The 27,002-nt window shown below is 44.4% G+C and overlaps 1 protein-coding gene across 1 annotated transcript in view; it reads left to right on the top strand.

Moving 5' to 3' along the window:
* The window catches only part of LOC108939281 (membrane-associated guanylate kinase, WW and PDZ domain-containing protein 3-like), a 115,035-nt gene that overhangs the window by 47,054 nt on the left and 40,979 nt on the right, over positions 1-27,002 (top strand). Inside the window, 2 exon segments of the mRNA XM_029246481.1 lie at positions 16,032-16,148; positions 22,063-22,182. Of these exon segments, the coding sequence (XP_029102314.1) occupies positions 16,032-16,148; positions 22,063-22,182 (237 nt within the window).

Here is a 27,002-nt window from a genome sequence, read left to right as displayed (position 1 = left end):
CAACATCATTCTAAACACACACTATGCAGACGCATGGATTTTCTCTCATACCGTTTGTATCCATACATCTGCAAACAGTGTAAGGAGCTGCATATGTTAGGATACTATGCTTTGCCAACAGAAGAACCAGTGCAGGCCTGCAAGTGGACAAAAGTACGGCATCAGCTCCATGCTGAGCCCATCCAAGGTTCAGGTTACATCCCAGTAGAATCCCTACCACTTGGTAAAGGCCTCAAACCTGTAAACAGGCTTTTTTTTTTTTTTTTTTTCCAGTGGACCAACATTTTATATGGTTTAATAAGGATTGTTTGCCAATCTAAGCTGTGACAAGTCCACAAATGTGGCATTTTGCATCCTACCTTGAACCATTTGAGAATGTGCATGCGATCTGGAAGCCTGAATGCCTCCCATCAGCATGGATATGGCATGGAGTTTGAGGCTGCCTGCTGCATGTTCAACTGCTCCCTCCCCCTCAGTCTGTTTGAGGTGGGATTGATGTGACTCTCTCCTCTGATTGTTCGCTCACCTGTTTCCTCCCAGTATAGCACATGTCACTGGTTTCCCATGAACAGCCAAAACAGTGATGCAGACAGAATTCAGGCTTATCTTTGTTCCCTGCAGGCCTTCATAGGAAGAGTTTGGAAGAGCAGTTTGTTTTCGTGGCCAGCCATGACACATATTATATGTACAGTAACATCCTTACCAGCACATGTTGCTCAGATGCTGCTGGGCTCAATCTGGAACATTTGACTGTCTTTCTCATGAAGGCCTGTCATGCAGTGGTCCTTCTTGTGGTCTGTAAGCTGCAACCCTGCCTGTCATTGTGGCTTGAGACATGTAGCACCTGGTTTCCTGTACTGTGTCACTTTTTTCGGATTGAAAATCAGTTTCTACCATCTGTTGCAGCCTGACAGCCACGTGTGTGTCTTGTAAATCCCACATTGTGTTTGTGTCACTCTGTTTGGGAACGTCTTATCCCTCTAGCACCGTGGAAGGACAGAAATGGGTGGAATCTGTCAGTGGGCAGTGTGTGTTGCATCCTTAGAGCTTCCGTTTCCCCTTTGCTTCTCCTTAGTGTCTGACTTCTGTAATTAAGGCCTTAATGAAGTGGCCAAAAGTGGCAGTAAATGTTTTTTTAAATTAGCCAGTTATAGTGTGTGAACTGCCTTAACTGCCCTTGTTGGTGACACCCTGTGACCCCAGACTCTCAGCTGGGTCCGAGTTGGATTACCTGCAGTAAGCTGTATTGTAGGGTATGCACTTACTAGCACGTAAGCAGGGTTAATTTATTTTTTTTCATTCTCTCAATTTAAACTATAATTGAAGCTATAGCACGGCCCAATGCTTAAGTATAGTTGTAATTCTGCGTGATTCCATGTTCATGGTTTTAGGCTAGAATGTGTTGCAGTGGCTGTGGGACACGAGGCTTGGATACACAGGTGCTGCTCCATGTGCAAGTCACTATGGCAGTTGATCACTGGCTCTTCTGAGAAATGGACACACGCATTAGCTGAAACGTCAGCTGTGATGACCTGTCCCCAAACCTCCTTCCCATTGGAACATGGACAGGGAGCAGTGAAGTCCCCATAACCTTACTTGGCTCAGCCTGTCACTTTCCTTTTGCTCACCTCCATTGCTGTGATGGAGATTCGGATGTTCCAAAATGCACCCGGGCTGTAGCAGATGTTCTTCCTGAGAACATTGGGTGGAGGAAGCAGAGTGAGCACCAGGGCAGAACAAGTGCAGGGTAGGGCCAGCAGCTGCAGAATTGTGAAGCATAAGGCTGCACACAAAGACCGCTCACCTTGCTTTGGTTTAGTCAGAAAGATATTTACAAAAACGGAAGTAAAAGCAAACAGTTTTGCTCAAGCCCATTGGAAAGTTTTAGCAGAGGTCTGTGAACTGACATGGGATTGCAGGAGGGTCAGCCATTGCAGTGTTCATTCTCCCCACCAGTAGAACTGTAAGTTGCCATCGGCTATAGAAACTGCATTCTGGAAACACCCTTCCAGGCAAGAAAACAAACAAAAGCATTTCCCAGTCCCTCATTATCAGCCGGTCTGTGTTGTGTTTTTGTTAAATTGAGTGATGCAGAAACGTTCCTCTCTTCCCCCCCCACCATCTTCCTATTTTGGTTCCCATTTGTGCTGTGTCAGTACCCTGTTGTAATTTGAAATGAATCATTGTGTACTTTTAGCACATAATTGCTATTTTCATAATGAATCTACCCCGGCTGAATCAGACTGGGCGGTGGATGGATATGAACAATTCCCCAGGGTGTTCTCCACCTCTGTGATGTGGTGACAGGATTCTAGCAGGAACTGCGTTGTGGTAGGAGGGCGCCCTTTTCAGGGACATTTGCAAGGCACTGGCATGTGTGTATGTAATCGTTTTCCGGATGAAAGCTTGCATCACAATGAAGATAACAGAAAGTCGCTGCCAACAAAGCCCAGCCACTTTTTTTGTCTTCCTTTTAAAGTCGAGGATCTGTTGCTCATCTTCATGGAGAATTTTCCACTGGGAGGGCCAACCTCCGCAGTTTGGGGACTCAGCATTTCCCCACGTCCCTGCTATCACATTGTTACATCTCTTATTTAGTTAGCAAGTGAGTTTATTCAAAGCATCTTGATTCACCATGTCAGACGTTACCCCTTTTGCAGAGCTGCATACTTTCTGCAGCAGTTAGTTTTGATTGCCATGGTGTACTGTGAAACAGTGATGTCTTTTCTCTTGTTTCAACCGTAAGCCCAGGGGCCTTGCTTTCTGCAGTACGCAGCCGTCTTTGCGAGGCCTTTGATTACCAGCACCTGATGCGCAGCCTGTTTGACAAGCAACATTTTAATCCCAGCATGCTCCTCTACACGGTACTCAGGATGTTCTCTACCAATCCTGCTGTGAACGTAGACGGATGCTCTCCGTTTGTGCCCGCGTGAGGGATTAGTCAAAGGAGGGGATGGGTTGGAGGGGTTCATTTAGGCAACATAGACCAGGTGGAGAGCAATCAGAGAGGCCAGTGGGTGCCTACATGTGGAGTTTGTGCGTATGCTGCTGTTATCTGGTTGTATTGATTAACACATACTTTCATTGCCGTTGTCTCATGAAGATGCCAGTTTCTCTGCTTTAATACTGCAGCCCAGTGTTAATTAATCCAGCGCGTTGGGAGCCTGTGGCATGACTTGGGCTGGCTTGGCCGGCAAGGGATCTTGGAGTATCAGTACTGGCTTGATCTACAGTGGGGGTGAGGGGTGCCTGGCTTATCTCCTGCCTCTGAGTTTTTGGCTAACAGCCTTTCCCCCATGCTGAGCAGCCCCCCTGGGAGGTGCTTTGTCTCTGTCCAGCACTGCTAAGGCCTTGGGCTCTCCAAACGCTCTAATCCTGTTTTGAAATATTTTCGAAAAAGAGGATTATCTTGTAGAGCAGTATGAATTTCACCACCATTTGTTAGCACTTAATTAAATTTATCATTGTCTTCCTGAAACTTCACATTTTCCCTTGGGATATTTATTCTAATAAATAAAAATCCAGGCACTGTAATTAAGCCTAATTGATTTTCTTCACCCGGGTATCCCTCCGCTTTTTGCTTTCATCACCTTCTTTGTCTTTGGAGAGTCATCCTTGTGTTTTAAGCTTAACACAGTTAAAAGCTGTGGTCAACCCAGTGTTCAGAAGGTGTTTGTGAAATCCACTAAAGTAGAGTTCAAACCCAGCATCAATGGGTTTAACCCTTTTAATGAGAGGACATGAAAGGCCCCTGCAATGACATGTGTTTTTGTGGAGACGATGGTCATAGGGGTTGCTTGTTCGTGCACCATCATTTTTACTGACTGTGGAGGAAGAGCTAGTAGAAAGAATTAGAATCCTTGCCCTCTGTGAATGCAACCCTTCTGCCACTCTCCTATAACTTCTCAGACAATGCAGAAACTGCCCTTTTTTGTCGACAAATCGTTGGTGTGGAGCAGGGAGCACCCGCCCGAACGATCAGAAGTCACTGCTTAGCTCTATTAAAATATTAATATTACCTCATCTAGTTCCAGGATTCCTCTGCAATCCAAAGTAGTTTAGCCCATGTGGAGTTGTGAAAGATTCTTATGCGTATGATTTCTGTTTTGTTTGCCAGGCAGACACCCTCGTTGTTGCTGACAATACATGCTAAGTCTGGGTAAATTATTTCTGTGATGCTTCAGGAATGCCAGCCAGGAAGGAGAATCTCTTCATTGTGCATGCAGAATAGCTGGTTTGAGGTTTGGAAACTGCTTTCCTGCTCAGCTGGCAGATGGCGAGATCAAGGTGGTGCATCTTATCAGCACCGAACCTCTATAGGGAATCATTAAGCATCTGGGTGCGACACATCCTTCGTGCTGCTTCTTATATGCAACAGCTACCATTGTTCAATGCGTTTATCTCCTCTTGTCTCTGTGTACCCGAAGTGCTGGGTTACTTGGGATGACCTGCATCATTTACCTCATCTTTTCAAGTGTTTTGTGTGGCAAGTTATCTTAACACCATTTTGAACAACGACTTAATGAGCAGTGACAGGTTGGCATTTTGGATCTGGACCCTTAATCTTCCTGGCCTGCAGTCAGGGTCCCAACTATTTTTGGTTTTTGTGGATTCATTGCTTCCGTTACTTCCATTACTGTTGAAAAGGCTCAGCATAAGTCATTCTGAGTCTTCCCCAACTCCATTCAGAATGAACTCGGTCCCCTTTTTCCCTACTATGCAGGCAGTTTTTACGTTGCTACTTCTGAGCTGCCCACAATGCCAAGTAAGTGACAGCAGCATCACTCACAGAGGTTCCTCAGATCTCATCTGCACAAACTTCAAGGGATTGCACTATCATATATCTCAAAATGGGACAGCAGTCTTTCATCCCAAAGTGTGATGTATAGATTTACTGGCTCGCCGTGTCATGATTCATCTTTACTTCCTCTTGCAAAGGGAACATTTATTAGTATGAGGGACATGTATCACTGCTGCATACATTAATTAGTGTAGCGCTGATCTGAAAGTGTTACTCCTGTAGGGCGTGGCATGCAGATGAAATGCAACTGGTTAGCAAGGGGGTAGCAGAGAGCTCAGTGCTGTATTGCATTTGCTGTACATCCTAATGCTGTAATGCAGGGTATATGTGTACTGTAAATTTATTGTAATTGTGTACGGGTTCAATTGATACTCTGTCTGGAGCTTATGTTTGCTTTCTCCAGGTGCTCTGGTTTCTTTCCACAGTCCAAAGATGTTTTTCATGAACTGGTGACTTCAAACTGACTTCAAAGCTAGTGTGTGTGACACTGATTTGCTGTGTAGATGTGTTAAAATGTGAAGGGTGTTTAGTGTAGTGTATCTAACACTGTAAATCACCTTGGTTAAAGGTGTCAACTACATAATACATTGTAATTGTGGACACTTTGAAGAAAAGCATCTACTAAATGAAAATGTTAACTCATTTGCTGGGGCATGTATGTGGTCATGTGCCTGTTTGCATTTTGTATGAATGCGTGTTGTCCATTGACTGGGTAGTACAGATTGTGCTACCTCATCAGTTGGCCTGTTTGCTGAGCCTTTCAGGCATCCCATTTCATAAATCTCCATTCGTTTACAAACCTGCCATGCAAAGTCTGTTGTCCAGGAACCGATCACCTGACCAGCTTTTTCTACCCCTCTGTACAAGAAAAGTCATGAGTTCAACGGGAAAACATCTCCATTCAGCTAGACTACTCGTCCAACATCTCTTTTCGTAGGACTTTTTTTTCTTTCTCCTGCTTTAGATGAACAGCTTATTAAGGAAACTCCAGCTTCTTGTGAAGAAAGTACTTTGTTTAGTTTGTAAGCCTACTTTGCAGTGTGCAGTGCACAGGTGGTTTCCTGTTTTCTCACTCCAATTACTGCTGAAGTGCTGCAACCATCCAGCTTGGGGGAAGCCCTCAGATGAGAGCACCTCAACATGTCCACTCTAAAACATGCCTTAATGGATTTAGTGTGACTAAAACCATGGTTAGGTATTGGCATTGGTATGTGTGACATAAGCAGCTTCCCAGTGGGAATTGTGAACAATACACAGCTTTGCCCTTTGAGGAATCCAGTCTTACATGCTTTTTCCCCACATAGGTTTGTTACTTCTAAACTTGGAAACCTTCGTAAGTTTCTTTAGCACACAATTCTTGTAAGAAAATGTCTGATTTGACGGTTCTTGCCATTGATGGATCACAGAGCAACACGTACTTGCTAGCAGGGCGGCACGGTGGCACAGCGATTAGCGCTGCTGTCTCACAGGGCCCGAGTGGTGCGAGAGGACATGAGTTTGATCCTTGCTCAGTCCGTGTGTAGTTCGCATGTTCTCCCCATGTCTGCGTGGGTTTCCTCTGGGTGCTCCGGTTTCCTCCTACGGTCCGAAAACATGCTGTTTAGCTTCATGCATTGTGTGTGTGTGTGTGTGTGTGTGTGTGTGTGTGTGTGTGTGTGTGTGTGTGTGTGTGTGTGTGTGTGTGTGAGAGAGAGAGAGACAGAGTGTGTGTTCTGCTAATGTATGGATGAGTGACCCATTTTATATAGTGTATCTAACAGTGTAAGTCACCTTGGTGAATAAGGTGTGTGGGCTTATAACACTACATAGAGTTCATTGGAAGTCGCTTTGGAGAAAAGTGTCTGCTAAATAAATAAATGTAAATGTAACAGCCGGTCACGTGCACAGTATCGGCACGCATATGCATTAATACATGAACTTGAGAAGTTAGCAAATGGTTGGCAACTCTGTTGCAGGAGACTGGAAGTGACAGAATAGGTGTCTTGTTTCAGCCCTCAGGATACCTGTGACACTCTCAGATTACCTCTGAAGGTGTATAGAAGTAGCAACAACTGCATAATGGGCAAAAATGCGGTTTCACTATATCAGTCCAGTGTATGAGGAAATGTTATTTACGTTTATTCATTTAGCTGATGCTTTTTTCCATAGTGAGTTACAATGTTAAGGTATCTACAGTTATTTACCAATTTATACAGTAATTAGTTTTACCAGAGCAATTTTAGGGTAAGGTCCTTGCTTAAGGGTACTACAGCTAGAGGTTTAATTTGTGTTGAAAGGCATGCTGTTTAGGTTCCCCCATAGTGTGTGAGTGACACTGAGAGAGGGTGTTTCACTGATGTATGGATGAGTGACCCATTGTAAGTAGCGTATCTAGCAATGTAAGTCACCTTGGTGAATAAGGTGTTTTGGGCTGATAACACTACATAGTATCCATTGGAAGTCACTTTGGAGAAAAGTGTCTACTAAGTGAATAAATGTAAAGGCATTGTAGCAGTTTCTCATTGTACAGAACCCTGTTGTGTAGCATTGGTGTACATAGTCTCTCCAGGTAAGTTGTGTTAAAATATGCACAGTACACATAATATATTATTAGAAGTTGTTCTGGTTGATTTATGACATTTGAGATTTCCACTTGGAACTACATGTCACATATACAATGAACATGTACCTCTGCCATCAGACAGAGATGATTGTATCGGTTCTTCTCATTAAAGGATAATGGTTTGTTGGTTTGTGTGTTTGGGAAATAACAAGGTGCACTGAGTATTTGGAGTAAATGTTAAAGGAAAACAGATGCAAATACATGAGAAAAGTGAGAAACGAAAAGAATAAATCTAAGAGTGATGGCCCTGCCTGCTAGCCTTACCAGCTCTTACTAAAACTGAACAGTTTTGACAGTTGACTGTACTCCTCTAATGATAACCTTGTTGGGGCATCAGGTGGTGCAGCGGTTAGAATGGTGGGGTTGGGCTGAAACTATGATGCGTAACATTGATATTCGAGTTGTCCTGATAAGAGATGATAACCCTGTTGGAGTGAGAGGAAGGGGGAGTATGGCACCACAGAATTGAACTGCAGTTTTTCTCTGCTCTTTGAGAAACTTGTGGAGGAAGTCTAAGACTGGGCAATCCCAAATCATCTCTGAACTCATCCATCAATGAAGTGCAGCCTTTTGACATGGCATGCGACCATCAGCAGGGCTCCAGATGAATTTGGACATCATGATGGTTATCACCATGATGGGTACAGATGAGCAGCAGAGACATCTGACCCTTTCACTGACCGGAGCAGAGAAGAGCCTGTGTTGCGAACTTGCCAAACTGAATTTTAGACATAGACACGGCATGATTTTCAGCACTGCATTTTGATTAATTTACTGAACTTTTATTGGCTGTAAGCATTGCAAACCCAGGATTCAGTTAATGCTTACAAACTGTTTCAGTCAGCATTTACAAACCTCTGCAGTTTATATAACTACAGTGCCTTTTTGCAAATTTTGTTTTACAACTACAATAAATGTTTGTGAATGAAGTACCAAAAAGCATTACTTAATTGTGCAGACCTCACTGAGGTCCATGTGTAAAACCCACGTGAGTCAAATCAGTGGTTGGATGCTTTGAATGGATGAATTTTCAGCTTCTGTCAGACTGTAGGCATTTAAACTGCGGTGTAAACTGTGCCACATTTTAAAAGTCAGGGTGCAGAAATCTAGCGCTTGGAAGGCATGCTTGTAAAAACACAGGAAGCTCAGCCTCTGCCTCATATTCTTGGCTGTTTTATTTTTGACACCTTTTTTTCAGGTGACTTAGTGTTGGCTTTATGTATTAAGGTATTCACTATGACTTGCCATTTTTTTTTTTTACTGTATTCAAATAAGTATCTTAGACAAGGATAGTAGAGGAGCAGTGGGGATTCCAGCCTGGGTCCTATACTTGCAAGCTGATGACAAACCACCACACTAAAAATTCCAGTATTGAAAGCTAAATCTGTCCAGTTGTTTGGATGTAGGAGTTTCATGTGAAGAGCGAACATTTCTGTTTGACACTTCTGAAGATGGGCGTGATCAAGTTTTTTTAAACTGGTGCTGCAGTTTGGCCCTTTGTTGAAGACTCCATGTAGTGTTCAGCTGGAACTGCCTGCTGATCAAGATCAAACGTTGAACTTTTGACATGGACTCAAGGCTGCACACCAGGACAAGCAACATGTAACGTGATGTCGAGACCCTAAGCAGCTGTATGCCGAAATCCAGACCGTTAGCAGCCATAGACAGAGTTTGTGTGTATGTCATCCATTAAGCTGAGTGTTCGTGCCAGTGCAGCTCTTACAAACATGCCTGTGTGCCGTTGACCAGGACTCACCGCCTCAATGGGCTGCTGCCCCTTTAACATTACCCAGTTATGCCTAATTAAGCTCTGCTGGTGTATCTGTGTGGGGCATCTTGAGATGCTCCCCAAGATTAATGCTTTGTAAGCACAGGCACAAACTGGGGGCTCCCCCAATCAAGGCACCGTTGAACAGTGCAGCGACTCACAGGAGCTACAAGCATTGGAGCCACCTGCTCCCCCAGGCAAACGGGTGGTACCGCAGATCCAGGGTCCCTGCAAGTGATCAATTACAGATGGGAACGGCACTCTGAGCAGAACATGAATTATGTACAGTACTGTGCAAAGTCTTAAGTACTTGGATATTTCACAAAAATATTTGTTTTAGATGGTTATTTACTGTCTTCTGCATTAGTGTCAATGGGAAAGAGCATATTTTAGATTTCCAAGCATTCCTTTTCCAAAAAGTTGGTAGTACAGTAAGGGTTTTGTGTGTTTTTAAAGAAAGTACGTACACACACACACACACAGCAACTTACAATGTTAAGGTCACAGTTATTAGATGCTTACAGTCATTTACATACAGCGGAAGGTAGGGATCAAACCTGCGACCTTTGGGTCCAAAGGCAGTAGCTCTAACCACTATGCTACCAGCTGTCCTCATTGTTGATAATGGATGATTACTAAGCTTTGTAGGAAGTTTGTAGGAAGCATTCTCACTTTACAGCTTCCTCCCCCCAAGTGCCTAAAACTTTTGCTCAGTACTATATTTGCACCAGTTGATACTTATTTGATAGACAAATGGTTTATGCTGGAATGATTTGTTTTTACATTGCTTCCTCAAACATTAATGTGTTTCTCCGCAAGTTTGCTCCAGTGTGTGTGTGGTACTATTATGTGGGGACAGCAGGTGGCATAGTGGATTAGATCTGCTGTCTTGCACTTGACGGATCCCAGGTTCAAATCCCACATCCTGCCGTAGTATCGTTGAGCATAGTACTTACCCTGAATTAACAATAGTAAAAGGGCCGTGTGTTAAACGATGTGTAAAAATTGCCTAGCTGTGTTGGTAGAGAAATCATTAACTTAATCTGGTGAAGTTATATTGGAGAAAAGTGTCGACTAAATTGAAAAAAATAAATGTTGTACCTTGCCCTGTACTATAAAAATCCCCTCTTTCCTCTCTTTGCAGTGGTGGATCTAGCTGGATTACACATTCATTATTTTCTCTCCTCCTGAACCACCGAGTTGGTGTTTCATGTGAAGAGTGAATCCCCGGTGCACAAGTAGTGTGATGGTGGACATGGCCTCTGAAGACAAATGCTCTCAGCTCCTTTTAGGGTGCTCAACCCCCACCCACCCAAACATAAAAGATTATAAATAGCTCATCTCATTCAGCATAAGGGACACATGGTAAATAATAGCAAGGAAGTAATTGGCTGGCTGAATAGATCCGAGGAGCTTTCGAAGGGGTTATGGCTTCGCTTTCATACCTCGCTTGTGTGTCTCACTTGTGATGAGGCAGGGAGCGGAGGCAAGATAAGTTCTTTTCATCTTGCTGCTCAGTACTAGAGACAAAAGGGGTTCGAGACTTGTGAAGCAGAGAAAGAAGCTAGGCTGGAGGACTCAAGTATCTCACATGTGCTCCCTCCCCATTCTGTTTTCGTCTGGCCATTTCATCTTTTGTGTTTGACGAGAGCGTTTGCGGGCAAGATGAATTATGGAATGGATACCTGGGGGTGATGCGGAGGTGCAAGAGGCATGCTGTTGCCTGGCTCCTTGCTCGAGGGGGATGCACTGTCTTCTGGGTTGCTCTTGGCTCTGTCTTCACCTCCCATTAGCACCATGCCACCACAAAGCCAACACAGTTCAGCACACTTGTGAGGAACCCCCTCCAGCTGTAGCTGTTGTGGTGGGAATCATGTTCTGCTGTCTTCCTCTGATGCATAGGTGCAACTAAACCACCCAGTTCTCTTTCTCCCAAGTCAACTGGAGGATCTGGCTCACGAACACTGCCAGAAAAGAAGGCTGCTGGTCTTAGTCCCCTAACTCCACCATGGCCCACTGGTCTGCTGTTCCAGACCCTTGAGTGTTTCTTCCAAAATCCTCCATATCTTTCTTAAGCAGTATTTTCAGCTGGAACCATTGAGGTATGTCAGTTTCTGACTCGGTGGTGAAGGGACGTCACCAGCACGGCTGCAGGAACACCAGATGGTTCCAGATAAAGGATTCTTGTGAGCAGCCAAATGGCAGTATTGTTCGACCTAGCTAGGGTTGGGTTTGAAGATACAGAAAGAGATAGACGGTCTGTTTCCTTCTGAGCACAGAGGGCTCATTCAGCAGCAATGGTTGCTCCTGGGATTTTAAACTACAGTTCATTTGACACTGGAACTGTGGAACTTCATGCCTTTACAGGTGGAGGTGTGAGACCTGGTCCCTGTTCTAAACTGCTTTTCAGTGGCCCATTTCATCCACATCAAAGGCCTGGAGCGTGGAGGCTGTGTTTTTCGATGCCCCCATCTGTGCTCAGGAGCTCTATGTCGGCTATAATGGCCACACTGAGAAGTTCTCGTTCTGCGCTTGTGTCATAGTACAGCTGATTGATGGACGGACAGACGGCGTGGAACTGTGTACCAGGCTGTGTGATGCGGATGGAGGGATCATACCTCTTGCTCAATGTTGCAGCAGCTGAAGCTTATCTTGTACCCCCAGGTAGCACCAGAACTGCAGAATGGGGCTGCCATCAGGGAGCGCATAATTTGCTCAGTGGGGTAGGAATGGGACTGGGATCCCTTTTCTCTGCGTTGCAGTACCAGGCTAGCAATGGTGCATCTGGGCCCTGTAGTACCCCATACTGTGCAATTGACTTCCTGCAGATAGCATGGTAGTTGGATTTTACACCTGGAACTTGGCATGTCCCCTCCACTCCCTGTCTTCCCGCCATGCTAAGAGCATAACCATTAGGTGCGTGTGGTCATTCGCTGAAGGTGGACAGGGGTCTCAGAACCCGGGAATGGGCAAGCAGCAGTCTGTTAATGAGCAGTTCCAGAATGAAGCTGCTGCTTCCTGCTGACTGAGGCCTGCCTCATTAGAGGCCTCAGTGCCTCAAGACTGCTATCTCAGGGCTGTGCAGGGGTAGGGAGGGGCAAGGGGGTGTGCAGTGGCAAAAAGGACAGGAATTCAGAGCAATGTTTACAACTGCCATCTCGGACCAACTGACCTTTCAATGCGGTATTTCAGGTCTGGCCCAAAATGGTGTTATGGGAAGCAGTTTACACTGGCTTCATGTGTTACCAACATTCACATTACTTGTTTTGATCTACTTTAAGTTGCATTTTCTTCACCATTCTGTTTTAAAACTCCTGCAAAACTGTTTTTCTGTGCCACCACAGAAGGCAATCAAATGCATTTAGTCAGAATACAAGTGTGGGACTGCCATCTTTCAGTTTGCTTGCATATTGATTACAGCACATAAGAGTGTCCATGTTCGATGATAGATCAGCAACATTTCATATGTTCATCAGGTGAGTCAGTCTACCATTGGCATGAAACGGGTTTGTGAAGCATGTGTCTTTTTATTTTCCATTATTTTAAATTTGTTTTAATGTAGCTCAGAGTTAATAATGGTATTAAAATGAAGAAGTGAAGTCTTACAAAGTATTTTTATTACAGCTAAATGATGATGGTAATTAATGTACATCCCAATTCCCAAAGGAGGCACGTGACTGGGATTTAAGGGGGAGAACGAGGTATATCAGGAGAGGGCATGCAAGGGAGCATGTAGGGGGAAGAACAATGCAAAGTCTGTTTACATTTGATTCCAGCTGCAATCTCAGAGATGCTCCTCTTGTTTTGCAGTCTCCTGATTCTAACTGGTGATTTTAATGGGATGAAAGGGAAGGGAATACATGTCAAGGAGAAGCTGAATACTTATGTGAGACAGAGAGGCTTGAAAAACAGTAAGGTGGCCATGATAATCTGTATCTGTCTTCTCAAGGGATGCTCTCTTGTCCCGTTCATTCTCTTTCCAAAAATGTAACACACAAATGACATGGTGTAAAGGAAGCCATTGTGATAGGACCGCTGGCAAAAGGCGTGTGACGCGGTAGGGCGTCCCTCTGTGGTCCGTGGCCGATGCAGGCACCCTCACTAATGCCACCTGACAGCAAGGCCACAAAGGCCATTCTGCTAGGGGATGGTAAGGGGAGGTGGCATTTCAGACGAGGTGTGTGTGTGTGTACGCGCGCACTTGTGAGTTCCTTGTCTTTGCCACAATTAGCGCTGTGTATTGTGTGCTTCGACCCATCCAAAGAGTGCCGCAGTGGGGGTGTCCATGTGGAAATATGCTGTGACCGCATTCCCAGGAAGGGGCTCAACAGCAGGGTGTATGGGACCGTGGGAAAAGGATGGGGCTGTAGGAAAGGAGATCTGGAGGCAGAAGCTCTGGGACCTGAGAACTTGTGCTAAGTTTCAGGTGTCTGTGCAGAAGACCAATTCACAGATGCCCATTCTCAGGGTGGTGAGTTCAGACACCATGCAGCATCAGCAATGCCCAATTTTTGAACAGGGTTCTCACCCTGCAGAGGATCGGTGACTGACCAGCTTCACTGGTGAGTTTACAGAATGTGACCAAGTCTGTATGTGGCCACTGTCATACCACCAGGTTCTAATGAAAGGTAACACTTTTGTGTCATTTGTCTGTAAATGGGTTGACTGCCAGAAATGGTTTTATCAGCACAAAACATGACTGACTCAAGCTATCTGTTGTTGGCATAACAGAGAAAGTACATACATTTGGCACATGTGACCCACGCAACTGAGACTAAAAAAACTGTACACTTAGAGCAGCAGTCAAAAATGTGATCATGTCCACTAGCTGGGAACTGGTTTGTTTTCATGTTTTGTGAACAAATTTCAGCAGGAAATGAGGTGTCATGGTTTTCCAGCTCTTCTGCAGCTGTTCAGAGATGTGGGACACTTGCAAGCTGCTTTGCTTTCACTGCTCTGTCCAGCTGATCTCATACAGGTATTTCCCAGGATTCTCAGTTTGACTTTCACACACACAGTACATATGGGTATGCTGTAGAACGATGGCTGTTTCTACTAGGCCAGTGAGTTTGATCTTGTTCAGGGTCTTGTGTAGAACAAATCGCTCCATATGGCAGTATGAGAGGGAGATCGGTATAGTTCGCACCAGTGGAAACTGTACACTCAGCCATTACCCAGAATTCACTGTTTCATCTTGACAGCCATATGCTGATATCTGTTCCACTGGGACCATTCTCACCCCTGTCTGCCATACATCATGGGGATTGGCCATTTTATGGGGAGGTCTGGAAGCCATTGCATACTCCAGCCCCACACCCCCACATTGTGCTTTATGGGACCAGTGAGGGGAATTTTAGGAAGTCCACCAAGCCAGCAGATGGCACCCATGTTGCTGTGATGTCTGTATGCTTCGCCCAGCTGTGTCCTGTTTTCAGTCCAGAGAGATGAGGGCTGGTGGTCTCTGGAAGAAAGCCCTCCCAGCTGGGACCTATAATTTGTCCAATCATAGGCCAGCTGGCCCTCCTGCCTCCACAGGGAATAGCAATTGCAGCAGCGTGGCGGCTATGGTCTAAGTCAGCTCGACAGGGCCTCTTTTGGTCAGTCTACAGTCATCCTGGGCTGCCAGCACAGTGAGGCTAATCTTGCATAGCAGCAGGCCTCCCGGTTCACCTCTAGTGGGGGGGAGGGGGGAGGGGAGGGGAGGGGGGTGGGCAGGAAATCTCAGCTGTCAGAAGCAGTTTGTTTTGACTGCATTAGCATCTCAGTCAGGCTGAGTGACCTCGCTATGACGCTTTTGAGTGCACCCTTTATAATACTCTCCTGATTTCTCGGGGTTGTTTGGGTAGCGCAGATACTCTTATGAAAAGAAAATGCTGTGATACTGCCCTCCTCAGTGCCTGTTGGGTGTACAATAGCCCTTTTCATTATTTTGTGGCTCTGGGGATCATATTAATAGGAAAAGGCAGAATGGTGACTATCACCATTCATTGTGTCTATTTGTTTCATCTAACTGGAACATTCTGTCTTTGGAAGGGGGTGTGGTGGCACAGCAGGTTCAGCCGGTGCATACTGTGTGGCGTGTCTGGGGTTCGAGCTCTGCTTAGGGTGTCTTGCAGTGGGCTGGCTTCCCGTCCTGGGGGTGTCCCCACCCCCCCCCCTTCAACCTTGTACTCTGTGTTGCCGGGTAAGGCCTCAGCTCGCTGCGACCCCACTCGGGAAAAGTGGTTGTTGATAATGGCTGGTTGGCTGTCTTGGGAAGCAGTAGGGTTATTGGTGCTAACCTTGTAGTTGGCATGTTTCCAAAGTGCATCATCACCGTCCTTAGGAAACTGGCTCATATGTGACTATTGTCCTGGAAAAGACTAACAGCTGGAGGTGCTGCTGCTTATGGAGGCCTGCTGCTTCAGCCGTTGCACAAGATTTACATTTGCTCTGCCTTATTCAGCTTGCAAAATTGGAGTCATCTTTGTACTGCTCCCTCCCTACTACCCCCACCAAAGTGTGAAAGCTTGCACAAAGATCACTCTGGATGCTTCCTTAGACTTGGGTAGCTTTTATGTCTGAAGATGTAATGCTAAAGGACTGGCATGGGGGCGTGGTGTGAGAATATGTGATCTGCTAAATTTGAGGGTGCCGACAAGTAAAGCAGTGAGCCCTACAGTCCTGGAATTCGCTAATGAAAGGTTATGTCCTGTAGAAAATTGTATTGGCAAGCAGAGAGAAAAATCCAGGGCCGAAGACGGGGACATGGGAACAGCAAATCTCATTGCTGGATTTTTGGGGCAGTCTGTACCTCTGAAAAACATTCTTGGGTGACTTTGTAATGATGACTCTGTGATTTTTGTGGCCTTTGTTTCTAGGCAAGGTTCTCAACACAGACCTGCGGCAGTACCTCAGTCTGCAGTTCCAGAAGGGGTCCCTGGACCATAAGCTGCAGCAGATCATTCGGGACAACCTGTACCTGCGCACCATCCCTTGTGAGTAATACAACCACCTCGAATCTTCTCTTTCAGGTAACTATTATGGTGTGGACTACACAGACACCAGTAGGCACCATGCCTGGTATCTTTGGGGTTCCCAGTGAAAGCAAAACTATATGTAGACCTGAGCCCTTTCATTTCACCGTTTTGCTTAGTCTTCCCATTAATTGCACAATTGTATTTTCTATGAGATGTACGTCACTTTGGAGAAAAGCGTTTGCTAAATGAACAATGTAAATGTAATTGATTGATGTAAGGACACACCATCACTGCCAGCAGAACTTTTGGTGCCACATATCACTGAGGTCCTTTTAGCCACCTATTTAGGGGACACGAGCCTCCAGTGAATAGTGCTGGATGTGAGACACAGCAGCACAACATCCCATCCTGGAGCACTCCAGGTCTCATGACGCACATTCATAAGCACCGATCCTCTTAGTCATCCACTTTGCTGCCATTCCTTTCCCTTACAAATATTTCTCCAGACAACAGTTTACCAGACTACTCAACCACCATGCTTATTACCCTTTCCTTGCTGTTTGTTGCACACTTCATGATCTCTGTCCCGAGTTCCCTGGCCCAACAAGGTTGTGTCTGGACCGTAAGGAACTGTGGCTTTTCCGTAACATCGTCTCAGCATCTCACTGTCATAAAACCTTCAGCCCTCTATGGCCCACCACCTCTTTGTCTGCTGACTGTGGATTCCTTCAAGATTAGAGAAGATGTGAAGGAGGCAAAGACCAAATTTTTAAGTCCCTATTCCCAGCAGTCTCAGCAGCCCTATAAAACCCACATGTAGAAAGGTAGCAGTGGACCCAGTGTCAAGACAGCCTTGAATCCATTTGATTTCCAAGATGTGTTCGCTTCTGCAGTCATTGCCACCCAATGCCATTGAGTGTCAAAAATATACCAATAAATCATTGCGTGTGCCCTGCAAGTAATGATTCTGATTAGCATATAGAGTTTTTCTTCTTTATGACTTGCGGAGGGGAAGTTGCACTTTGTCTCTTTAATGCTATTATTTTTCATGTGAAAGTATTATAGTAATGAATAATTGGTATCAGTACAAAAATAGATATTTGTTGTTGCCCACTCTGCATCTGCCAGTGTAATGTGCTTTAATTGCAAACAGCGCAGTGTTAATTATGACTGGCTGTGGTTTTTGAACACCGTGCAGGACTGCACTTTGGTAAAGTAGCCGACTCAGATTTCCTATAAAGCAAAGTGCTTCTTTGCTATGACCTTTCCAGACATCCTTATTCCTTAGCAAGTTGTTGAGCTCACCAATGTACTCTACTTTACTGGCACTGAATAATCCTGAACCAGATCAAGTAATGTACATGTACAGTAGTCCTCCCCATTATTTTTACCCTGCAATCCACTGGTCTTTTCTTATGCACCTTTCTGTTGAACTTACCTTTGAATTATACTAAATGCAGTACAGAGTTAGCCAGCAGAAATGTTCTGTTTACTGTTTTGTTTTGGATTTTTAGGTTTAAAGTAAAGAGAAATTTAGGTTTAAAATAAAGAGAAAAGAGTAACATCTGGAAGTGTCTAACTCTTGAGCATCTTGATACTTCCTGAGTTGTGTCATTAGGCTGAGAAAGGTATGAAAATGATGTTGCTTTGGGGAGGGGATCACATGTAGAGCCCACTGAGATGCTGTGGACCTTTGGAACCAGACCTCACTGGCTCATGACACCGAATAAATCAGCCAGGCCTTGTTAGTGCTCACAGAATGACCTTTGTACAAAGCAGTGATGATCACCACTAGGAGATTTTGAGTTTATCCATTCTAAGAGAACTGTGTTGTTCAGACCTAGCAGTTTACCTCTTTCTGCTGGGCTCTTAAGATAAACACCGTTAAAAAAAAAGTATTGTTTGCACGCACAAGGAATCTAACAGGGCATTAAGTTTTACATAAGTACAATATTTACTGTAGAAATGACACAATTATATGTAAGGATAGCATAGTGGTTAGAGTTACTGTGTTTGGACCCAAAGGTCGCAGGTTTGATCCCCACCTCTGGCTGTAGTACCCTTGAGCAAGGTACTTACCATAAATTGCTCCAGTAAAATTATGCAACTGTATAAATGGAAAAATAATTGTAAGTACTTTAACATTGTAAGTCGCTTTGGAGAAAAGCGGCAGCTAAATGAATAAATGTAGATGTATGAGCAGTAGAAATAGCAGTAGTAATTATAAGGAGGTGTAACTGGTGTCAGCTACATATACTGAGCCAAGGCTGGAGCTTCATCTTACTGTCCAAGTTAAGGGGAAGAAAAATTTAAAAAAAAAAAAAAAGCCCTCTTTTAGAGATGATTTTAATCTTTTATTTTTAGTTCAATGCTGCATACAACCAGGGGGTGGCACTGTCCTCAGGGCTGATTCATTACCCCAGCTAGACCTTGGTGTCTTTATCTGCCCTTTATCTGTCCATTTTAATCAGTGTTTCTGCTCTCTTTTTGCCATCATGCTTATTCCATTTGTCCAAGTCTTATACACGTGGGAGTAAGAACTCATCACTTTTAATGAGGAATTGTCTTTTGTGAAATCGCAAAGCATGACAAGGCCACATAGCCCACAGCGTGACTGTTTATCCAAGGCCCCAGCAATGCATGTGAAACACTCCTGGTCACATGTTAAGAAGCTTAGGCAGCTGGCAACATCTCACACACTCCTTGTGTATGCTACAGCGCTAATTGTTTCCACACCCCCCCCCCCCCCCCCCCCCCCTTTTTTTTTTTTTTTTTTCCCCTTTTTTCTTTTTGGCCAATCTTATTTTGTCTGGCATACTGGATACAAAACAGAGAGAGCATGATGACATCTGTAAACACCATAATTTTCAATGAAAAGTAGTCATATTTTAATTCTAACCAAGGGACCTATCTGTCAGCATCAGCCTTGGATGTGTGAAGTACTGTCTGTGATGTCGGATTCGTCCGACCGGCTCAGAAACGGGAACACATACGGCAGACATCCAGGCCAGCTGTGCTTTCCATTTCATCTCCACTCCTGAAATAGGCTTTCAACCCTGATTGCAGTGAGTAACCAGGAGAGGACTGCTGTTTACCCATTACGTCTTGCGGTAGCTTTGAGTACGCAGACGTCCAGTGAAAGCGCAGGGCCCACCTCCCTTCCCACCACTCTCCAATCGCAGCAATCTGATTTATTCAGCATCCTATTAGTTGCAGGCCCCAGCGCGGCGTGCTGTAAAGGTGATAAATGACATTATACTGCAGATGCGTCCATTGGCTCGCACCGAGACAGGCTCGTAAAAGCCAAGATCACATTTTTACTCTGCTGTCTGGATGTTGTCCTCATCCTTCAAATCCAAAGACGTGTCTCTATTATAGTACTTTTTATGCGTTCGTGTTTGACAGGCTTATTGCACAGGCTGTGGCCGAGCCATTTTGGAAACACAGAGCCGCTCTGACTCTTTATCTCCTAGGATTATTACTCTGAAAATTTATATATGAGGATTTACAAAGAGGCTCTGTTGAGGAAGATTTACAGTGGCTGATGTCACTATATATAACCCAGCGTTAATGGCGTATGTGCCAGTGCTTCACTGGCTTCTGGTTGAACCTCAACAGTCCAGAGACTCAGCAATTCCACTGATGATTATTTTGTTTGTGTTTTTCTGTTAGTGACCTCTTGCTTGCCCTCTCATCCCACTCCTTACTGAATCCCAGCAGGAGTCTGTGGACATGCCTCCGGCAAGCCTGGGGGATATTGTCATTTAATCTGTTCCACCGTGACGGTCTAGGGCTTAGACAGAAGGGGCCTTGACCATCAGCCAGCTGGACCCACCCCGAGCACCTGGGAACCTTCTAGCTTTAGCCAAGTGAAGCCTGTGAACTGTTGACTCTTACCACACCCAGCAGTTTGTGTGATAATGTAGCCTGGAGTGGAATTTGTGCCTGAGATCTATTGATCTAATTCTTGTTGTAATTGTTACTTTGCATAATTCGTACTTTTGCCCAAAGTGACTTCAAAGTTTTACACATTAATACAACTAAATACTGTACAGAAATAGGAAGTACTGGCAGACACTTAGACAGCATTTCAAATCAGGTTCAAGAAATAAGACTGATTTATCATTATACCTATTTACGTTGCTTTGCTCTCTGGGTGGATGTTCGCCGTCTCCCCTGCTCTCTCTGAATAGGACGATTGTTTGCCTGTGCTTTACTGAAGGTATCTCCAAGTGGAAGACGTATCTTCTCACCAATTTGACCATTCTGTTGTGCAGTTACAAACCTTCTTGAAACAAAAAAAAAAAAAATGGAGCAGTTGGCCATAAAAATGCAATTAAGGATTTTCGTAGTGTGGGAATGGAAGCATCTGCATTTTGCTATATTGGTGCAAAGCTGCCAGCTATTTAAAAAAAAAAAAAAAAAAAAACAAAAAAGGCAGTTTAGATTGCAGACAAAAGAAAGGAGGCTTGGTTTGTCTAGGTGGATTTCAGTTCGCAGTGCGGGTAATTTGTACGGAGCAGTCAACCACCTGTAGACCAGGCACCAGGTTAACAGCTCCAGGTCATGTTCTCAAGCTCATATTTGTGTTCTGTGTTCCGTGTTCCGCTACTGGTTTACCTCAAGTCAGTCCAGTGAAACATAGATCTAAGCACAATGCTACATTACAGGTTAATGGCCCATGTCCTGCTTAGCAGTGGGGGGGGGGTTGATTTATGATTTTGCAAATAAAATATGGCAAATTGTGTTCAAAGATCCCTGCCTTTGTGACAGAAAGACTAGGAGAGGGATGGCAGGGAGGACCGAGAGAGTGGCGGGGGGTGGGGAGCGAGAAAGCGACAAGCAAGGCTCTGGAATGCACAATAAAGGGTTGTACTCAGGCCAGGGTTTATTACCCCTGAAAAACAATGGCAGGGAGGGAAAGGAAGGGACCTTGAGCCATAACGTGAAGCCCATATTGCTTTTGTGGACCAGCCAATCACACATCTTCACCGAGCCACCTCCCTTCCGGTGCAGCAGTACAAACAGCAGTCCATGCTTTATTTATTTTTGCCTATATTATTTTTCTACAAACAGACATGCAGTCCTTGAAGAAATGTGTTGGTGTAATGACACTATTGTGGTGGTGGGGCAGAGTTAACCCCTTCCTCACCAAAGTGTGACATTAGCTAACAGTTTAGTATCAGTGTAACTCCACCTTCTTGTTTCCAGATGCTTGTACAGAAGTCATGGTGTCTGACCATGTAAATCCACAGCGCTGGTGGACAGCTGTGCTGAGCGCTTCATTAATTAAGTGTGATTTAGCTGTTGATTGAGTGAGATGTTGCATGCAAATCTCATTACACCAGGCACGTTCACGCCAAACTGGATTTGTACAAGCTCTTCCGGGGGTGGTGGAAAGACAAGTCAAGATGCTTCAAAAATTTTAACTAATTTAATCAGTGACTACTCACTCCTGTTCCTTGAACAACTGTGTAGCTAATCGATTGCACCCGGTTACGTTGTGTTCAGATCTACTGTTTTAAGTTTAACATAAAAAGAACTCGTATCACAAGTTCACCTGTGACTGTTTTCTGAATGAGCCTGAAGCTTGACAGATGGAACATGTTAATGTAATGCAACAATATAACAGAACTCAATTTCATGTCACTTGGATGAAAAGCTTTGCCAAACAAGGCACGTGGCCTCAGGGAACTGGTTTTGGTAAGCACTTGGCCCAGAAACATTCAATTTCCGTGCTCCAAGCCATCACTCGTGAAAGGTGAGGTGGAGGTCACTGTGTGGTGGTGGTGCACTCATGACTTTGTCTGGATGCAACTCATTTCGGACATAATTTCATGTTCCAGAGTCTCAGTGCTTACTGTTTGTTTTGTGTGTGTGTGTGTGTGTGTGTGTGTGTGTGTGTGTGTGTGTGTGTGTGTGTGTTTGACAGGCACTACAAGACAGCCCAGGGAGGGTGAGGTGCCTGGAGTGGACTACAACTTCATCAGCGTTGCAGAGTTTCGTGTGCTGGAGGACAGTGGGCTGCTGTTGGAAAGTGGCACCTATGATGGTAAGGACAGTAGTCTTGGGACAACATGGGGACTGGAGCTTGGAGGCAGGGCTGAATTTTGATGCTAGTTGTGGTGATACTGGTCCTTGATGGGATTAGGTTGTGGGCGGGGTGGGTGGAGCCAATCGAGGTGGCTAGACACGATTTCCTGTTCATAGGCTAGGGATTCCAGGATGAGGTTCAGAAGAAATTTTTATGCTGTCCCCCCCTGTATACCAGTACTGAACAGTGATTCTCTGTTGTGGTCCTGGACTGTGCCTGGATGCACTTTTGGCACCTTTTTTTCCTCTAAATTTTAAACATGCCTGAAAAGCATTATTGCTCAATTAACCAGTTTATACAGCCCTAAAACAAACACATTAGCATCAGTCTGTAACTAAAATGGTTAAATTGTTCCATATGTTATTGTTTATTTGATATATCATGAAGATTAACTAAATTTATTTCTATTTATTAAATTTGCATTTTTCTATAATATAGGGGGGTGCGGTGGCGCAGTGGGTTGGACCACAGTCCTACTCTCCGGTGGGTCTGGGTTTCGAGTCCCGCTTGGGGTGCCTTGCGACAGTCTGGTGTCCTGTCCTGGGTGTGTCCCCTCCCCCTCCGGCCTTACGCCCTGTGTTACCGGGTAGGCTCCGGTTCCCCGCGACCCCGTATGGGACAAGCGGTTCTGAAAGTGTGTGTGTGTGTGTGTGTGTGTGTGTGTGTGTATTAAATCTGCAGATATAAGGGGTTTAATTGCTTGATCTTTTTTGAAATAATATTTACAATAATTCTTTGTTACTCTAAATTCGTTTGGCAGACATTTCTCGCCAAAGGGACAACATACAACATAATGACTATAACTGTTTAAATAGTTACCAAAGTATTATTTCACAAGCAAACTTGTTTTGCAATGAAACAATGATTTTCTTTTCCTTGTTTTTTCAACACTATAGGCATTGCTCAAATAGCATGCAGTTCATACAAATCTGATTGCCACAAAAGTGAACATTCACAAGAACTACAATTTTTGTTGTTAAAATGGATATTAACATGCTAAACTGTCATTTAAGTTTGTTTTACTTCTTGTGTACAATTCTTAAAGGTTAGATTTTTGATCATTTCATTGTTTTTACTTAATCACATTCATTTCATCACTTTATTCTGGTATATAGTTCCTCACTGAAAAAATTCAGTGTACTGTTTGGTTGCTGTGTTTTCGAGTTACCAAGGAGCGATGTTTAAAAATGCATTAGGTTTGCAAGCAAATGAAAATAGCCCTGTAGCCCATGGCGTGAACAGTTGAATTACCCTTATAATCTTTCCTGGGGACGCTATAGCAGTGTCACAAACTGTCTGTCAGATACTGCAGTCGTCTCTGCTCCCTGTCATCACACTTGCAGCATAACCTTGCCAGGGTGAGAACCAAAATGTATTTGTTTCTGGACAGAACCTCTCCCAGACACAGAGGTGAGGTTTCCCTCGATTTTGACACTAAGCCAGCAGCCAACCGCTTTATTAAAAAAAAAAAAAAAAAGGCAGTGACCAGAGGTTATGACCCGTTCAGACACACTGGGCTGATCTGCTGTAGGAGTGTGTCAGTCTTCCACTGTTTATTAATGATGTTGCCCTTTGACCTCTGGAGGAATTTCCCCCATCCTCCCATTCAACAAACAAGGTTCCAAAGTTCAATAGAAATAAAAGATTCAGGAGGACGCCAAAGTACTACTTGGCTTCAATTCAGAAACCAGGGCTTGGGAGATGTATTGCAACCTAGTTAATGAACTCCTGTTCAAGTTATCAGGTGACTGCAAAACAATCTTACACTCTTTTTTTTTTTTTTTTTTTGGGAGAAACACTGAAAGCTGTGTCACTAAAACTGAAGAATAAAAAACGGGCGGTCGAAAGTGATTTCACAGCTGCTGGCTTTTACGAGTTGGCCGCCTGTCACTGTGATTAACGTTCACTGCTTCCTAGGCAGGTAGGAGCCGCTGGGTATTTCCTCATGGGGAGGAGGGTTCTGTTCATTACGAATGAGCTTAGCGGAGCCTCACTTTGCTAAGATGACCCCTGCCCGCTCTGCTCACGGTGTTTTGGTAACGGGAACTGTTCTCACTCAGACCTGTTGCTTTCCCTGGCAGGAAGACTTGTAAACACCCAGTAGTGGCATTCACCGCACAAAGCTGTGCTGCTTAGAAGACATAAAAATAACTCGGAGAAAGCTGCTGCTTACAAAAAAAAAAAAACACAATAGACTGGTATTTATTCAAGAACCCAAGGACGTTGTGCAGCCACTTTTGTCTTCCAGTTAGATATCCCCCCCGGTGTCCCTCTGATTATGCTAGTGGCTGTGAGCTGCTGCTCGCTCTCCACTCAGTGGCTCAAGTGACACGCTGCACTCCGGGGAGATGAAAACCAAAACTCGATGACAAGCTGATGTCATGAGACTGCAGGGACAGTTTTTGTGCTGTCAGAGGTGGGAGACTGTGGCTGCCCTCATGTGGCCGAGCTGTTCTCTTGGGCTGGCTCAATCTCACCCTGTCCTTCAGTCCCGGCCACAGTGCCAGCCAAACACACTTGGTGTGCAGAAGAGGCTGTGACCCCAAGGTTAATGACTGGTGCTCATCCCGGATCCATACCTGCAGGTGCATAATGACACTGTCCAGAATGATTAAAGGAGGGAAACACTCCTGAGAGTTGATTAGGGACAGTCTACTTGTCCTGTCGGGGCTTCCACTGCAGAGCACAGCAAGGCTCCAGTAGCCTTCCTGGTCATGCTTGTGTTATGGAAAGTCTCCCCAATGTCTCCCTATGGGTGCTCTGGAGCTACAGAACCTAAGGCCATTGGACATGTTTAGTTTCACTGTCTGCAACACTGATGATGAGGAGCCTTTGCTGCAGGTCTGCTCAGGGAGGATGTGGTGTCCGACCATGAAGCACCCTGACTCCACAGCACCACAACACCCTCTACAGAATGATTCTCAACAGAAGCGGTTGTCAAGACACACTGAAGCTTCTCCGAAAATTAAGCAGTGTCCATTTTTCTCCTGCCTTCATTTCATTGGATTCAATGGCACATGTAGGGCACCACCTGATGGGGGGGGTTGGAGTTGAGTGACGGAGGGGAACTGGTGTGGGTGTGAAGGGTTGGCCCACCAAGACATTTGCATCAGAAAAATCCAGAGAATGAGGAAGACCCCAGCAGCATTCTCTAGTGTTTGTGAATGCCTGTCTCCCTGTCTCTCGTCCTGCAGTATTACTTTTAGGAATGATAAATGAGCGTTTGAGATGGTTCTTTTTTCTGACATATTGTTGCGATCCCCAGAGGATAAAAGCATGGAATGATGTAACAAATCCTGCTTGACTCTGCTGCACAGCACACACAAACACACGCACTCTGTCTTACTGACATACATTAGTAAAGGATTGGGGGCCGAGTGTTTGTAAGTAATGAATCATGTGGCAATGAGTGGCTGACGGATGGCTCCTATGGCCAGAGGTGGGTGTGGAGCCAAGGCAAGCTCTTTAATCTCAATTGACATGCAACCCTGTATAATGAAGCCATCTTTGGTGCCGCTAGGGCCCTCTTTGGTTCAATGAATTGTCTGGTTTAATCACGGCTGGTATGTGCCTGTGTTCGTGTCTGTGCGTGTATACTGCTCAAAGTTATACCTAAGAGTGGGAAGCAGTGAATGTTGACATTTATAACTGATGCACATAAATGACGAATCAGTCACACACAGGGACGACTTCACCCCTAGATCATGCTCAGGGTCCACACACAGTCACAGAGGCACCAGGCTGCCCTGGCAAGGGAGACACTGTTACCGTTGACAAGATGAAAAATTAAAACCAGCTTAGCAATCAATACTCACCAAATGTTCAAGCTTCAACACCTAGGAGGCCAAGAATGTGGTAAAATACTCATTTTGCATAGTGAGGTTTCGGTATTCAGTTCATTAACAGTTAAAAAAAAAAAAAAAAATAAATAAATAAAAAAATAAAGCTTATGTGAGGGGCTCAGGTTTTTTTTTTTTTTTTTTTTTGTCCTTTTTGAATTTTATGGCTTCAATTTGTAAACACTTGCAAAAATTGCTGGGTTCATTATGCTGATGCTTGTCTAGTGCAGGGATTTGAACACTTAATTGCTACATTTAAAACTTTATTTTCACACGGTTATACAGAAGCTATGTACATAAATGAGACACAAGTGCAAGCAAGCATGTCTCGTATTTGATCAGTATACAAACAGTGAAGCTCTTGTCAGAATTGGCATGTCATTTTAACCCCCCCCCCCCCCCCCCCCAAATCTATTCTTATCTGTAATTAACCTGTAAAAATGTTTTAAAGCAATTACTAAGTCTACCACAAATATATAGATTGTAAGGAGGAAGAGTTTAGGCAGTAATTAATTGGTTTAAAAGACAAATCCCCTTTTGGCAACTTTTCTTATTCTTTAATTAAACTACACATAAATTATGAACTTAATGAAGGGTGTAATTAATTCAGATGAACGGTTTTAGCCAAGAATAAATTAAAGTCAATTTAACAGTGTGAGTTTGAAAACAATTCAGGCCCCCCTTCCCCAATCCATGAACTGCTGATTTCGGGAGTAAATGAGCAAATATTTTAACGTAATTAAGTCTTTAATGCATTTTACAGGTTGCTGAGATGTTGCACACCAAATGAAATTTTCATTAATTATTTACAAACTGAGTTTATTTAATTTTCATCCTTCCGCACAAGGACCAAGCCCAAAAAATGTGGTAAAGATACCTTGTATATCTCTGCATGGTGTGAGGAGCTATGGGCAGAGAGATTTTGTGTGTCCATTTATA

Source organism: Scleropages formosus, chromosome 19 (assembly GCF_900964775.1).
Source record: "Scleropages formosus chromosome 19, fSclFor1.1, whole genome shotgun sequence".
Classification (NCBI taxonomy): Eukaryota; Metazoa; Chordata; class Actinopteri; order Osteoglossiformes; family Osteoglossidae; genus Scleropages; species Scleropages formosus.
Note: the sequence above shows the minus strand (reverse complement) of the source record. Positions and strands in the feature narration are given on the sequence as shown.